Genomic DNA, 16,276 nt, shown 5'->3' on the forward strand with positions numbered 1-16,276 from the left:
CTGGCAAATGCAACATACACATGCAGAAAAGCAGAAAAAGGTGTGCTGCAGGCAATCTAATAACATCCATCCATTTTCCAACCCACTGAATCCGAACACAGGGTCACGGGGGTCTGCTGGAGCCAATCCCAGCCAACACAGGGCACAAGGCAGGAACCAACCCCTTGCAGGGCGCCAACTTACCGCAGGACACACAGACACACACACACACCCACACACCAAGCACACACTAGGGACAATTTAGAATCACCAATCCACCTAACCTGCATGTCTTTGGACTGTGGTAGGAAACTGGGGCACCTGGAGGAAACCCTCACAGAAACGGGGAGAACATGCAAACTCCATGCAGGGAGGACCCGGTAAGTGAACCCAGGTCTCCTTACTGCGAGGCAGCAGCGCTACCCACTGCGCCACCATGCCGCCCCAATCTAGTAACAAAAACCAATAAATGAAATGTCAGTTTAGTTTTCATTCAGCTATTTGCATGGAGATGTTGTGATCAGTTTACGCTGCAGTCAGTTTCGAAACTGTAAATCATCGGGAGCTCAGGTTGGAGACGTGAAAGGGGGATGGATATTATTTACTTCACAGGACATGAATTACTAAATGCATTTATAAGACATAAGAAAATTATCACAAGCTTCATGCTTGTTTTCAGATCCACGGTGGCTGATGATGACATTAAACTCTTTGTTGTGCAATTTAATGACATGAGAGCATTTTGACAAGTTCAAGTTCAAAGTTTATTGTCATGTGCACAGTAAGGAAACATGTTTCCCTGTACAATGAAATTCTTTCTTTGCTGTCCACACCAAATGACAAAACCAATGTATAAAGATAAACATAAATAATAAGTAGCAGATAGATAATAAGTAACAGAGGCAGCATAAAGTATAAAAACAGAATAGAAGTATAAAGTGTAATGTGCAGGTAGGTGTGTGATGGACAAGTCAAATACAGTTGTGTGATGTAGATAGAATGAGGTGAACCATGGTTATAAACTCCAGTCAGTTATTTAGGAGTCTAATGGCCTTGGGAAAGAAAGAGTTCTTTAGCCTGGAAGTCCTGCATTTCATACTTTTATACCTCCTGCCTGAGGGTAGAAGTGTGAACAGTTCATGTTTGGGGTGGGTGGGGTCCCTGAGGATCGAGGCAGTTCTCCTGCGGACTCTGCAGTTTTTGATGCTCTGTAGAGAGGGCAGTGTGGTCCTGGTGATCTTCTCAGCAGTCTTTACCACTTGCGGTCCATAGCAGTAGTGTTGCCGTACCACATGGTGATGCAGCTGGTCATGATGCTCTCAACAATGCAGCTGTAAAAGTTGCCGAGGATCTTAGTTGACATACCAAACTTCCTCAGCCTCCTCAGAAAGTACAGCCGCTGTTGAGCCCTCTTGACCAGCTGTGTGGTGTTAAGTGTCCAAGTGAGGTCCTCACTGTTGTAGGCGCCCAGGTATTTAATGCTGCTCACCCTCTCCACTTCAAGCCCTCGGATGAACAGTGGCCGGTGTGGTCTCCTCTCCTTCCTCATGTCCACTATCATCTCCTTCGTCTTGTCTGTGTTGAGGGTGAGGTTGTTGTCCTCACACCATGACGCCAGACTATCCACCTCGCTCATGTAGGCTGCCTTATCCCCGCCAGTGATGCGTCCTATCACTGCGGTGTCATCTGTGAACTTTAGGATGATGTTATCTTTGTGGGAGGCGACACAGTCGTGGGTGAACAGGGTGTAGAGGATGGGGCTGAGGATGCATCCCTGTGGGAGACAAAGGAGAACTCCAGGAGATTGACTTGCACATGTAAAACATTAGGTCTGTTAATTCTGATTTGTTTGCTGCTTCCCTTCTGTCTTCATCTCTTTCTGAATAGCATAGTCTTCCCTCTCCTGAAAACATGGTTTCCCTTTATAACAGCTGTGTTTCCCAACTGTTAGATAACTTTGCTCCCTTAAGCACTAGGCATGTTCCAGCCTCCCGCTCTTGTCCCTGGTACACCGGTGAGCTCAGAGCTATGAAAGCCAATAGCCGGCATCTTGAACGGCTTTATAAGAAATCGGGCCTCATAGTTCATTCACAGCTTTACACTGAGCACATACTTAAATATAGGGATGCCCTTCACATTGCTCGCTCCAAATATTATTCCTCTGTCATAAATGGTGCTAAGTCTAGGCCTAGAACTCTTTTTAAAACTGTTAATAAACTCCTCCAACCCCCTCCTCTAGCATGCCCCAATCCAGCTGAACAGTGTCAGGCTTTCTTACATTTCTTTAATACCAAAATTGATCAAATCTATCACAGTTTCCCCTCCACACCGCAGTCACTCACTCATTCTGATCTGCCATCTCCATCATCCAGACTCGCTTGTTTCTCGCCTGTTGACTCTCTTGCCATCTCTGAACTTATTAATAAGTCTAATGCCTCCTCCTGTCTGCTTGATCCTGCCCCCACTTCTCTGGTTAAGACATGCTCATCCATAATTAGTATTCCTATTGCCTCATTGGTAAATTCATGTTTCATTTCAGGTTCTGTCCCTACTGCCCTCAAAACTGCTGCAGTTACCCCAATCCTTAAAAAACCTGACCTGGAATTCTTCTTCTCTCCCTTTTTTGGCTAACGTGATGGAACGCGTGGTTGCTACACAACTCCATGCTTTTCTTGTAGATAATACACTCTATGAGCCTTTTCAGTCTGGCTTTCATACACAGCACAGCACTGAGACAGCTCTTCTCTGTGTAGTCAATGATCTTCTCCGGTCTGCAGATTGCGGTTCCCTTAATATTCCCCTCCTTCTTGACTTAAGTGCAGCATTTGACACTGTCAACCATGAAATCCTCCTGTTACGTCTCTCTACTGTAGGCATCTCTGTCTTAGCGCTTCAATGGCTCACATCTTATCTTTCTAATAGACAACAGTTTGTCACACTCGGCCGATATACAGTAAATCCTCCACCTCACCTGTGTCACATGGTGTCCCTCAGTGTTCAGTCCTTGGGCCATTACTTTTTCTACTTTATATCCTTCCTTTCGGTCAGATTATTCACAGACATGGCCTTAACTTCCACTGTCATGCAGACGATATAGTTATATCTTAGTACAGTACGACTCCCCTACAGATTCACCTCCCAGCACACTCACAGAATGCATCACTGATCTTAAGCTATGGATGGAAAATAACTTTCTCAAACTTAATGCCAATAAACCTGAAGTGTTACTGGTAGGTCCAAAATCCCAACTTTCTAAGGCATTCAATTTCTCTATTTCTGTTGATGGTACACTTGTCAAACCTGCTCCTGTTGTCAGAAATCTTAGAGTTTTCTTTATTTCATCACTTAACTTTGAATTACACATTAGGTCTCTTTCCAAAATTTCATTCTATCATCTCCGTAACATTGCCCGCCTCCGGCCATTTCTGTCCTTGTCTGATGCTCAAATTCTGGTTCATTGTTTCATAATGTCTCGTATTGTTTACTGTAATCCCCTCTTCATTGGCCTCCCTGCAAAATCTACACAGAAGGTACAGTATATTCAGAACTCTGCAGCTAGAGTCCTCACCCACACAAAGTGTTTTGCTCACATCTCCGCTGTTCTCTCCCAGCTTCACTGGTTACTGGTTCCATCAAGAATTAAATTCAAGATTCTGCTTCTCACCTTCAAAGCCCTACATAACCTTGCCCCCCTCTACCTCACTCAGCTACTAGCTCCTTACACTCCTTGTCGCTCTCTCAGGTCCTCGAGCAGTAATCTCCTTACTGTCCCACGCACCAGACTCTCCACCTTGGAAGGCAGGTCCTTCAGTGCTATAGCCCCTCAACTCTGGAACTTTCTTCCTCAGTTTCTCTGAGATTGCTCCTGTTTCTGCACTTTTAAATAGCAACTGAAAACTTTCCTCTTCTACAAACTTTTGTCATCTGTTTATTTATTTTTTTTACTCTGTATGTAAAGCGACCTTGGGTTTGTGAAAGGCGCTCAATAAATGTAACCTATTATTATTATTATTATGTAAATGCGGAATTAACCGGATTATTCGCTTTATGTGTGTGCATATAAACACACTCTATGCCTCTCATCTGTTTGGTGTTCTTCTTGCCAGCAAGCCACTAATTTTTTGTGGGGGTAACACCACCATGAGGCACCATGAGGAGATAATATAGGGGTTGCTAAAGGGCAAACAGTTAACCATTTCGAAGGGACACAGTTACAGGATCTGCTGTCAAGTAATCATCTGTGGTGACATTCCTATCTAAGTAAACTACCCCATCAAAACAAAACAATATAATTTTACACATTTAAGAAAAACACCCCAGAAACAGTTCATAGACCCTTTAAAGACCACTTCAGTAAACGAGGGACTAATAAAGGAAGACCCTGCTGCCAAAGAGGGCCATCCCCCACCCTGGAAGTGATTTGGAATCTTGACATAGAAAAACTTTTATCTGCAGTATGTTTACAGTTCATGTTATTCGATATGCTTCAAGAATAATATCTTAACTATAAAAACATAAGGAGCCAAGTTAACTTCAGCACTTAAAATGATTCTTTTTAGCTCTAGTTTGGGGTACCATCTGTATGGAATTTGTTCTCTGTGTTTAAATTTTTTTTTTCACAACTCAAACACATCTAGCATCTTAGTGTTTAGGTTTCCAGAGCAAATTTTTGATTTACTCAGTACTTAGGACATACTGTAGGTTGTAATGCTAAAGAGCTCTTATTAGCATAACAGGATGGAAGAGCAAGTTTGTCTCAATATACGCACTTTAAAATATCAATTCTTTACTCCATTTACTGAATTTATTTAGTCAGTTGTAGGTTTATGGAGATCTTCTATACTGGCAGTATCAAGTGTACAGCTAGAATCAAATTGAACTGGGCACCAGTCCATCACAGAGTATATAATATTCTAGAGAGGTAGTGTTAACTGAATGACTTTTAGCATGGTAACAAATCAAAAAAGAAAGTCTCTGTTATTCAAGTTTATACACACTGCAAAGTGGGAATGGAAAAACAAAAGTGCACATTGAGCCGTTGCAATGGCAGAGGGGTTAATGTAAAACTGAAGCTGTTTAAAGTGGCCCATACTACTGCTGATTATATGCATCAGGAGCACAGTGTTTCGCTAGAAGGTCTTAAACAGATTAGCAGTACTTCAAAAATGACAGCTGTTTTCTCTCAGTTAATCTTAGCAGTAATCTCACAAGTTGGTTGCAGGATAGCAAGTGTGTTTACATTCTCACAGTAAACTGCTTTACAGGCAGTTCAAGCATACACTGTAAAAAACTGCCAGCATTTCACAGGAATTAACTATAATTTCTCACAATTAAATGCTGTATTGAAAATGTAGCATGTAATCACAGCAGGCTAAGCCTTCTTCCATTATAAAACAGCAAATTACTGTAGAATTGTAATTGGACTGGTCTGCGTTGCACTGTGGAACATTTTAAGTTTGTGCATTTTTATACCGTTTCACTTCTGTGTGGTAAAATGACAGTTGTAAGTGAAATCCTGGCTACTCTGACTCAAATGGAAGCTTGTTTTATATTGTAAAAAACATTATTCTGCTCTCCATATATAAAATCCTAAGCCTAAAAGTGCAATGATTTTGTGCAACGATTTTATGGCACGTTTTTTGTCACTCTTTAAATCGGGCTTATTTTTAAACCTACATATATATGTTTGGTATCATTCTTTTCAGAATTTACTGAACTTTAATATGATGTTATTAGATTTTCAGATTCTTATTCATTTTTTAAATTATAAACTAAAAAATATCAAGAAGTCACGTCAAGTGAGACGAGACTTTGTGCCAACTGATTTAACCATGTCTGGGACCGGAAATAAAAGACAAAGAGTAGATGACAAAGACAGCTGTTGTACAGGATTTTAAATGTTTGAAGTGCCGCACGAGATGCAGATCACGCAGCACAGCAGCAGCAGCAGCAAACCAGCAGCTGATCGAGCAAAGAGGAGGTAAAAAAAAAAACTGTATTTGTTTCCCATTGTATCACTGTTTAGGAGGGGGTTTTGGAGGGGTGACCACGTGTCTTTGGGGTGCGTTCAGCCCCTGTCTTCACAACACGAGCGGCAGGCAAGGGGGGTTGGCGAGTGACGCAAGCAGGGGGTAAGCCCCCTAGTAATAATAATAAAAATAATAATAATAATATTTTATTTACTGTATGTAGTGCCTTTCATACAGTCAAGGACACTTTGCAATTCAACAAAAACACATTAACAAGACGGTAGAAGTTACATACAAGAAAACAAATAATACTCATTGAAAAGATGTGTTTTTAACAGGAATTTAAAATGAATAATAGATTTTTCCTCACGAAGGCTGAGAGGAACAGCATTCCAAATATTAGGGGCCATCACACTGAAAGCTCTGCCACCCATAGTTACTAACCTGTATTTAGGTACAGTGAGTATGTTAGCGTCCGATGAACTTAATGCACAAGCAGGAGTGTAAGGAAACAGCAGCTCAGACAGATAATGAGGGGCTGAGCCATGAAGGCCTTTAAAGGTAATGAGAATAATTTTATATTTGATTCTTGAAGGAACTGGTAACCAATGCAAATCACAGAGGACAGGAGTGATGTGAGCAGATTTTTTAGTGTGTGTAAGTAAACAAGCAGCCGAATTCTGAACATACTGTAATTTATTGATATATTTAGTCGGGAGACCATAAAACAAAGCATTGCAGTAGTCCAGATGGGTAGTGATGAAATCATGAATCAGTGTTTCAGTATCTTTCACACTAAGGAAAGAATGCAGATGAGCAATGCTGCGGAGATGAAAAAAAGCTGTCTGTACTATTGAGCTAATGTGTGGTTGAAAAGTAAGGGGGTGACACCCAAATTACAGACTGATGCTGAGGGTTCAACCAGGATCCCATCTACATCAATTTTTAGCCCACAAAGGGTAGAGAGGATATATTTGGTACCAACCAATAGAATTTCTGTTTTATTAGGATTAAGTTCTACAAAATTAGCTGTCATCCAATGATTGATTTCCTGAATGCAATCAGTCAGTGCCACTGGTGAAGATTCACACAGTTTTCATTCACGCAGAGAACCAGAGACACAAGGAATAATTGACTAAGTAGTGAGGTGGACAGGAGGAGGACTTTAGGGAACCCTGAAACTCAGCTTGATGTGGAAAATCGGGGATTACGCTGCAAAATACATTACATTACATTTACTGTGTACTTTCACCTCAAAACACTAATACAATAATTAAAACAATTATTAAAAATAATTAAACTTACCTTCAAGCAGTGTTATAGCTGTCAAAAAAAATTGTTTCAATGTGAAGATTGTTTTATGAATAATTGTTGCATTGCTGTAAAATGACAGTGGCACAGAAAACTAAGTTTGCATGAAGTTTGTATATTTGCGTAAGGAACGCCCCTTTTGTTGGAACACTGTAAATTTTTTCTAGCAAAGTCATTTTTCTGTGTGCTAATGGTTTTTTGTGGATATGGAAGCCGAGTTGTGGTGTTTGTTTCGATAAACTGGTGAATGTGTAGCACAACTTTCATCACAAAAGCAACTTACCTTTTCTACCAGACAACATCAACTAATTATATAAAAAACTGATACTGCATTAATGGATGAAACTGATGGTTTGTATGTCTGACAGTCAAATGATTGGTAGTTGAACTGCTAGTCATTTAACTGTTAGATTAAAGATAAGTTTATTTCACAATGTCTTTAACTAAATCATTTTAGTAAATTTATGGTATATTACTGGCTACTGAATTGCAGTACTATTACAGTTAACATGAAAAAATTCAGGAAATTACTGTAATTCAACAGAAGCGTACCACTACATCACATTAATTTTGTGGCTCAGTCACTGTGTAGTATTGTACTTCTGTAGTAATAATACAGTAATATGATGCAGTAAAATACCATGAAAGTAATTCAGTTAGTAGCCAGTAATTTACTGTAAATTCACAAAGTTTTTACAGTGTAGATTTTGATAATGTATAGAATAAACAACAACTCCATATGCTCTACAAATATCACAATTTGTAAAGGATTATAAATAAATAAACCATTTTATTACTGTGTGTCATTTACAGTTTGTCTAAATGTTATTTGCCGTGTGAAATTTTACACTGGTGCTCTGTAGGCAGACAGATGTTATGTGTTGTGTCATTTTAAATAAATGTTTAATAAATTGCTAAGCAGAAACTTGTCTAAAAGTACTAACATCATCATTGAATTTAAAAAATTATTTTTGCCCTTTCTTATAGAAATGTGCATCATGGTATATTAACACAATAAAGGCAATTTTGATATATTCATATAAGGTAAAAATCTTTTTTCGTATTGTGATGTTGTGCTTTCCCCTTCCTTCAGTCCCGCACCAGGCTCCATGGTCCTGCGTATAACAGGTCATGAGAACTTGAGAGTGCTAGATAATTGTTCCATTTGACCTTAGTCTGTGCTTGTGCTGTTGTTTCTTGAAATTTTACCCATGTGTAAACTTGTTGTAAGCATTAGCAAGAGTTTACTGTTTTGATTGTGTATTTTGAAGGCATTATAATCATTGATTTTACTCAGTTTGTAAGATTACTGGCAGAGAATTCATCTTTTGTTCTTCTCCTGTTTTGCAGATTAATCCACTGCTTGCTTTAACAGCCCGTTTCTCCAGAAGATGCATGGTCAAGGACACCAGGATAACACCACATCAGGGTAAGACAAGCCAGTAATTATGACAAGCATCCATTGTAAATGTTATGCAGAAAGACTAATTCAAATTAACAATAAATATTCTATTTGTCCAATAAAAATAATGTATATGAAAAAAATGCAGAGGTATACTGACAGTTTACTTCCCTTTAACTTAAAAATAAATTCAAAGGGTCTGCTATTAGAACACCAAAAACGAGAGGTGGAAATTATTAATATTGAAAATCCTGATGGAAAATGACATGGAGGAAACATTTTTCATTTTTGTTTTTATTTTTAACAGTTATACTGTATATTGAAGTAAGCAAAATCTAACTCTTGTAAAGCATGAGTGGATTTCTTTAACTTGTTAGTTTTGATCAGTATTAATATCTAGCTCCTTATATTTTGTGACAGCAGTCAAAGTTATCATTCTGCATATAAATGATAGAAATCTTTCAAACTGTTGTAGCAGTAGAGGCTTTTATCGACCTCTTGAACCCTCAGGTACCACGCCAAACACCAGGTAAAAGTCCAAGACTCTTTATTTTTTCTATATTTAGCCGGCCATCCATCACACTGTCAAATTGAACAAACAGCATGATTTCAGTGACACAATGGATATTTTAAACATTATAAATAAATGAAGTTATCTGTAAAGAGTGGATTTTATATATATATATATATATACTAGCAAAATACCCGCACTTCGCAGCGGAGAAGTAGTGTGTTAAAGAGGTTATGTAAACATATATATACATAAACATATATACATATATATACATATCTACATATACACATATCTACATATACATATATATCTACATATACACATATCTACATATACATATATATATACATATATATATATACATATATACATATATATATATATACATATACACATCCACATATATATACATATATATATATACACATATCAACATATATATACACATACATATACACACATACATACACACACACACATATACACATATATATATATATATATATATATATATATATATATATATATACGTATACATATTTACATATCTACATATATATATACATATCTACATATATACAGTGGTGTGAAAAACTATTTGCCCCCTTCCTGATTTCTTATTCTTTTGCATGTTTGTCACACAAAATGTTTCTGATCATCAAACACATTTAACCATTAGTCAAATATAACACAAGTAAACACAAAATGCAGTTTGTAAATGGTGGTTTTTATTATTTAGGGAGAAAAAAAAATCCAAACCTACATGGCCCTGTGTGAAAAAGTAATTGCCCCCTGAACCTAATAACTGGTTGGGCCACCCTTAGCAGCAATAACTGCAATCAAGCGTTTGCGATAACTTGCAATGAGTCTATTACAGCGCTCTGGAGGAATTTTGGCCCACTCACCTTTGCAAAATTGTTGTAATTCAGCTTTATTTGAGGGTTTTCTAGCATGAACCGCCTTTTTAAGGTCATGCCATAGCATCTCAATTGGATTCAGGTCAGGACTTTGACTAGGCCACTCCAAAGTCTTCATTTTGTTTTTCTTCAGCCATTCAGAGGTGGATTTGCTGGTGTGTTTTGGGTCATTGTCCTGTTGCAGCACCCAAGATCGCTTCAGCTTGAGTTGACGAACAGATGGCCGGACATTCTCCTTCAGGATTTTTTGGTAGACAGTAGAATTCATGGTTCCATCTATCACAGCAAGCCTTCCAGGTCCTGAAGCAGCAAAACAACCCCAGACCATCACACTACCACCGCCATATTTTACTGTTGGTATGATGTTCTTTTTCTGAAATGCTGTGTTCCTTTTACGCCAGATGTAACGGGACATTTGCCTTCCAAAAAGTTCAACTTTTGTCTCATCAGTCCACAAGGTATTTTCCCAAAAGTCTTGGCAATCATTGAGATGTTTCTTAGCAAAACTGAGACGAGCCCTAATGTTCTTTTTGCTTAACAGTGGTTTGCGTCTTGGAAATCTGCCATGCAGGCCGTTTTTGCCCAGTCTCTTTCTTATGGTGGAGTCGTGAACACTGACCTTAATTGAGGCAAGTGAGGCCTGCAGTTCTTTAGACGTTGTCCTGGGGTCTTTTGTGACCTCTCGGATGAGTCGTCTCTGCGCTCTTGGGGTAATTTTGGTCGGCCGGCCACTCCTGGGAAGGTTCACCACTGTTCCATGTTTTTGCCATTTGTGGATAATGGCTCTCACTGTGGTTCGCTGGAGTCCCAAAGCTTTAGAAATGGCTTTATAACCTTTACCAGACTGATAGATCTCAATTACTTCTGTTCTCATTTGTTCCTGAATTTCTTTGGATCTTGGCATGATGTCTAGCTTTTGAGGTGCTTTTGGTCTACTTCTCTGTGTCAGGCAGCTCCTATTTCAGTGATTTCTTGATTGAAACAGGTGTGGCAGTAATCAGGCCTGGGGGTGGCTACGGAAATTGAACTCAGGTGTGATACACCACAGTTAGGTTATTTTTTAACAAGGAGGCAATTACTTTTTCACACAGGGCCATGTAGGTTTGGATTTTTTTTCTCCCTAAATAATAAAAACCATCATTTAAAAACTGCATTTTGTGTTTACTTGTGTTATATTTGACTAATGGTTAAATGTGTTTGATGATCAGAAACATTTTGTGTGACAAACATGCAAAAGAATAAGAAATCAGGAAGGGGGCAAATAGTTTTTCACACCACTATATATCTATATATATATATATATATATATATATATATATATATATATATATATATATATATATATATATATATATATCTATATATCTATATCTAAATCCCCGCGAAGTACTGCTTTTAAATTTTTATTAAGAAGAAAAGAAAACCTTTTTAAATTGAGGGAAAATATACCAATAACAACTTGTTAAGGATCTGTTTTTTTGTGAAGCTGCCTTCACACGAGTGATCACTTCGAGCTGACTTGCTGGCCAACCATAAGCGTTACCTGGTAGGTAACCACCCATACAATCAGATTGTGAATCAGACTACGAATGCCGTGAATGTAATTACCCTGATCTACATGCTGTCAAATAAACGAACCACACGCTCTGGCGCAATTTTAGGGGCTTCGCCTCTAGCGCTGACGTCTGAGGTTCGATTCCCGTAAGGGAGTGCAGTGAGTGGGTGGTTACCTACCAGGTAACGCTTATGGTTGGCCAGCAAGTCAGCTAACATCAGCCACGGTGCCTTCAGTTGTGAGAAGCAGATCATAGAATGGTTGAAAATAGTTTACTGTCAAATAATGCAAAGAGTACGCGACACGTGTTTCGCACTAATTCTTGGCTGATCAGGCGTACACACTCACCTGCACTCATGAATATGTCTGTATGCGTCAGTCGCTCAAATCCCGGCACTACGCACCGGCGAAGTACTGCTTTTAAATTTTTATTAAGAAGAAAAGAAAACCTTTGAGGGAAAATATACCAATAACAATTTGTTAAGGATCTGTTTTTTTGTGAAGCTGCCTTCACACACCCTCTCCGCTGTTTTATAAACGAACGCCATATAAGGTCTTCCTTTTTCCTTGCTTCGCCAACGGAAGCAGCTTTTTTATTTAATCCACGGGTTGACCGCTGTTTTTTTGTTCGTTTATTACGATTGCTATAGTTCTGTTTGTATACCACGTTGTCAGTTCAGCACACGGTTGTAATATGACCAAGCAGTGCAAGCACACTCTTGAGAATGCAACGTATAGTTGTACAGGAGAAAAGCAATCTTGCCTCAAATCAATGGCAACCATTTGTAGGTCTATGAACTTAATTTAAACTTTAGGTTTACACGGTGCTTTGTTTCCAACATACTGCGTTCTACGTGCTGTTAGCTAAGACCCGGCACTTAAAAGTTTCTCGCTACAGCAATTTTTATTCCGTTACAAAGTCATCGAAAGTCTCGTTTATACCTCGTGTCTTCTCATTAAACTGGTATCTCGCGAATATGGTATTGCAAACGGCAGCGGGAGCGTTTCTCATTAAACTTGTATCTCGCGAAGATGGTATTGCAAACGGCAGCGGTAGCGTTTCTATATACTTAATTTAAACTTACGTTTTACACCGTGCTTTGTTTCTGCAGTATCGAAGTGATCACTCATGCTGCATTCAGTCAGTGCACGCGAGCCGCTCTCTTGTGCCTTCTCAATTGTGTAATAAATGTTTTCTTCATCGCTCTTTGGGGCTCTTCCTTGTTTTCAGTTCACGTGATTACGTAGGAGGCATAATGACACGATACGCGCCTCCGCCTCCTCCATTACAGTATATGGACAAAAAAGAGGTTCCAGTTATGACCATTACGTGTACAATTTCGAAATGAAACCTGCCTAACTTTTGTAAGTAAGCTGTAAGGAATGAGCCTGCCAAATTTCAGCCTTCCACCTACACGGGAAGTTGGAGAATTAGTGATGAGTGAGTGAGTGAGTGAGTGAGTGAGTGAGTGAGTGAGTGAGTGAGTGAGTGAGTGAGTGAGTGAGTGAGTGAGTGAGTGAGTGGGTGAGTGAGTGAGTGAGGGCTTTGCCTTTTATTAGTATAGATATATATATATATATTATATATGTAGGGATTTGTATATAGTATTGTAGTGACCTCAGCATCAAGTTCGAAAAGAAGAAAAAAACAGACGGATGAAGTAAAGCTCACAAAACAGTTTACTTGAACAATAAAGAAGAAAAAAAAACACAGGGTGGTAACAGCAAAAAAAAAAATGAATGTCTTTGACTTTGAACTATTTAAAATCTCCTCTATTTCTCTCATATTTATGGTCCTGAGAGACAGCATTAAAGAAAAGCAAAGGCAGAAAAAAGAAAAACGCTGACTTCGTCACCCCACAACACAACCTTCTAGCCGCTTCTTCAACGAACCTCTCAACCCTCCTCTCGTCCTGGGTACCAACCACCCCTTTCCTTTTCAGTCATGCCCCAGCTGTCAGTTCTCAGTGCTGTACTCTGCCCTTCCTCAATCTGACCCAACAGTCACTCCAAAAGGCTTTCAACCTGGCTGGGACGCTACAGTATATACTGTATATATACATGAATAGTGTATACTGTATATACTATTTTGAATACTATTCTGATTTATCTCCTTTGGGATAATTTTAAGATCAAACACCAGCTGTCTGAATAAAGAATTTTATGTTCAAAACATGTGAGCTTTAATGTAATGTATTTTTTGAAAAAGAAAATTGCATCTGAGCCAGATGTTGAGCAGATTGGCAGGTTTTAACAAGCTAGCTGTCAAATACCTTGGGCTGCCTACATTAAATACATTACCTACTTTAGAGCTGTCTGGGAAATTTGGCATTAGGTCTCCTAGTCTGTGCTGAATGAAGTCATCAGCTGGTAGTATGCCAAACCAACAAAATAAATACAATTAAAATAATGAGAGTTTGATAAAAAGAAATATTTTCTTTTTATATTACCAAAATATCATTACATACAGACTCACTCAATAATTAAAGACACAAATTAAAACTAGAGACTTGCAAACAAGTTTGAACGGATGTTATGCTGTTTATTTTAACACTGACATGTATATATATTTTGTTAGAGTTAGTGTAGGTCTGCGTTAATGTGCTTCTGCAAATGAAATATAATTAAAGGTTATCTCTGCGCTGAAAAGGAAACAAGGTTAAAGAAATAGTATATCGGTCTATGGCCTTCATCAAGTGTGCCATGATGTGAAGCAGTTGTAGTCCCTCTCTTCTGCCTTTCCGCATCTTACCATTTCTTACATGGATTCTTACCTAAGATGTTCTATTTATGCTGATATTTTTAAAGCACATTTTTTTCTCTTTTTTAGATGATCATGCTATACATTCTGTTTGAATTTTAAAAATCCCTTCTGTAAAAAGCACTTAATGGTGAAAAATGTTTATTTTATACAGTGGACATCACATTGATAACTATTAGAAAACATTCTGTGAAGTATTTTATGGGGGCAACACAGTGACACAATTTTAGATCTGCTGCATCACTCACCAGGAGCCCTGGATTTGAATCTTACAGTTAGTTTTTATCCATATGGATTTTACATGTTCTTTCTGCAGCTGCAAGGATTTTCCTTCAGGTCCCACATACCTCCCACATTTCCAAAACATGTGAATTATAAGTTAATTGTTTAATCCACATTGGCCCTCTGGGAGTGTGAGTATGGGTTGCCCAGAGATGGACTTGTGACTTGGCCAGGTCTGTTCCTGCCTTGTGCCTAGAGCTGTCAGGATGGGCTGTGGCCCCTTGTGGCCATGAACTGGATTAAGCAAGTCTGGGAATGAGATAACATTAAATTTTATTATGAGCCTTTCCATAGTAAACTCTGTCTTAACGCAATTCTCAGGACACTTGAAAGTTAAGGTGCTTGTGCAAAGCTGAACCTACTTTGGTTTAACATACAAAGTATTTAATGTTATTAAAATCTCAACAAACAGAGTCTTTGAAAGAAAATTATTGACAGTGGAATAAAGTCAATAGGAAAATTAAATCATTGGAAAAGGAAATTGTAGAGCTGGAAGAATAAAGACAGAGTATATTCAAGAATGACAGATTAAGTATCCAACGGAGAAGAACATCATAATCTTGGCCTGCTGCTTTCATTCATATTGGTCCAATATGCTGGCCTACTTCACAAAGAGAAATCTATTATTCTCTAAAAAGCAAAAGCCACTGCTGCAATCTTTGAAATGTTGCTAATACCTACTTTGTTTTTAAGGCAAAGATTAAATGTGTAACTGCCAATTACTTCAGAGCACTGAAAGCTTGTCTCTTACTTTTGAAAATGTGTGTTCTATTTTTCCAGCAAGTCTGGCTTTTGCACACAGCTTTATGTCCACCCAGTTAGGTATATGACACAAAGATACATAGTCAATTAACATTTATATGGCAATGTTCACATGAAGTGGTGTCAAAAAGAAAAATTTTTGTAAATACAATCACAAAATGTATTTATTATTATATTATTAAATGTTGTGACCTGTAAGGGCATGTCAGACCCCAACCACCAGACAGAAAGGCACCAGACACAAGTCCCAAATCAAAAATTAGTCTTTTATTTGGCACAATACCTTTTTACAAAGCAGCAAGTACAATAATCTGTCTTCATTCCATCCTTCCTTGCTTTTCCTTAACCACCAGCAAAAAGACAGCTTTTAAGGTCATACAGTGGTGTGAAAAACTATTTGCCCCCTTCCTGATTTCTTATTCTTTTGCATGTTTGTCACACAAAATGTTTCTGATCATCAAACACATTTAACCATTAGTCAAATATAACACAAGTAAACACAAAATGCAGTTTTTAAATGATGGTTTTTATTATTTAGGGAGAAAAAAAACTCCAAACCTACATGGCCCTGTGTGAAAAAGTAATTGCCCCCTTGTTAAAAAATAACCTAACTGTGGTGTATCACACCGGAGTTCAATTTCCGTAGCCACCCCCAGGCCTGATTACTGCCACACCTGTTTCAATCAAGAAATCACTTAAATAGGAGCTGCCTGACACAGAGAAGTAGACCAAAAGCACCTCAAAAGCTAGACATCATGCCAAGATCCAAAGAAATTCAGGAACAAATGAGAACAGAAGTAATTGAGATCTATCAGTCTGGTAAA

General features: G+C 38.4%; 1 protein-coding gene across 3 annotated transcripts in view; it reads left to right on the forward strand.

Annotated features, from left to right (window-relative positions):
* Window positions 1-16,276, forward strand: part of LOC127525892 (CAP-Gly domain-containing linker protein 4) — a 58,346-nt gene that overhangs the window by 2,593 nt on the left and 39,477 nt on the right. For all 3 annotated transcript variants that reach the window (XR_007933506.1, XM_051919101.1, XM_051919102.1), the window contains exon 3: window positions 8,610-8,688. Coding sequence is in view for 2 of the 3 variants with exons in the window: in XM_051919101.1 (XP_051775061.1) it covers window positions 8,610-8,688 (79 nt within the window). In the remaining variant the exon portion in view is untranslated. The remainder of the gene's footprint in view (window positions 1-8,609; window positions 8,689-16,276) is intronic.

Source organism: Erpetoichthys calabaricus, chromosome 14 (genome assembly GCF_900747795.2).
Source record: "Erpetoichthys calabaricus chromosome 14, fErpCal1.3, whole genome shotgun sequence".
Lineage (NCBI taxonomy): Eukaryota > Metazoa > Chordata > Cladistia > Polypteriformes > Polypteridae > Erpetoichthys > Erpetoichthys calabaricus.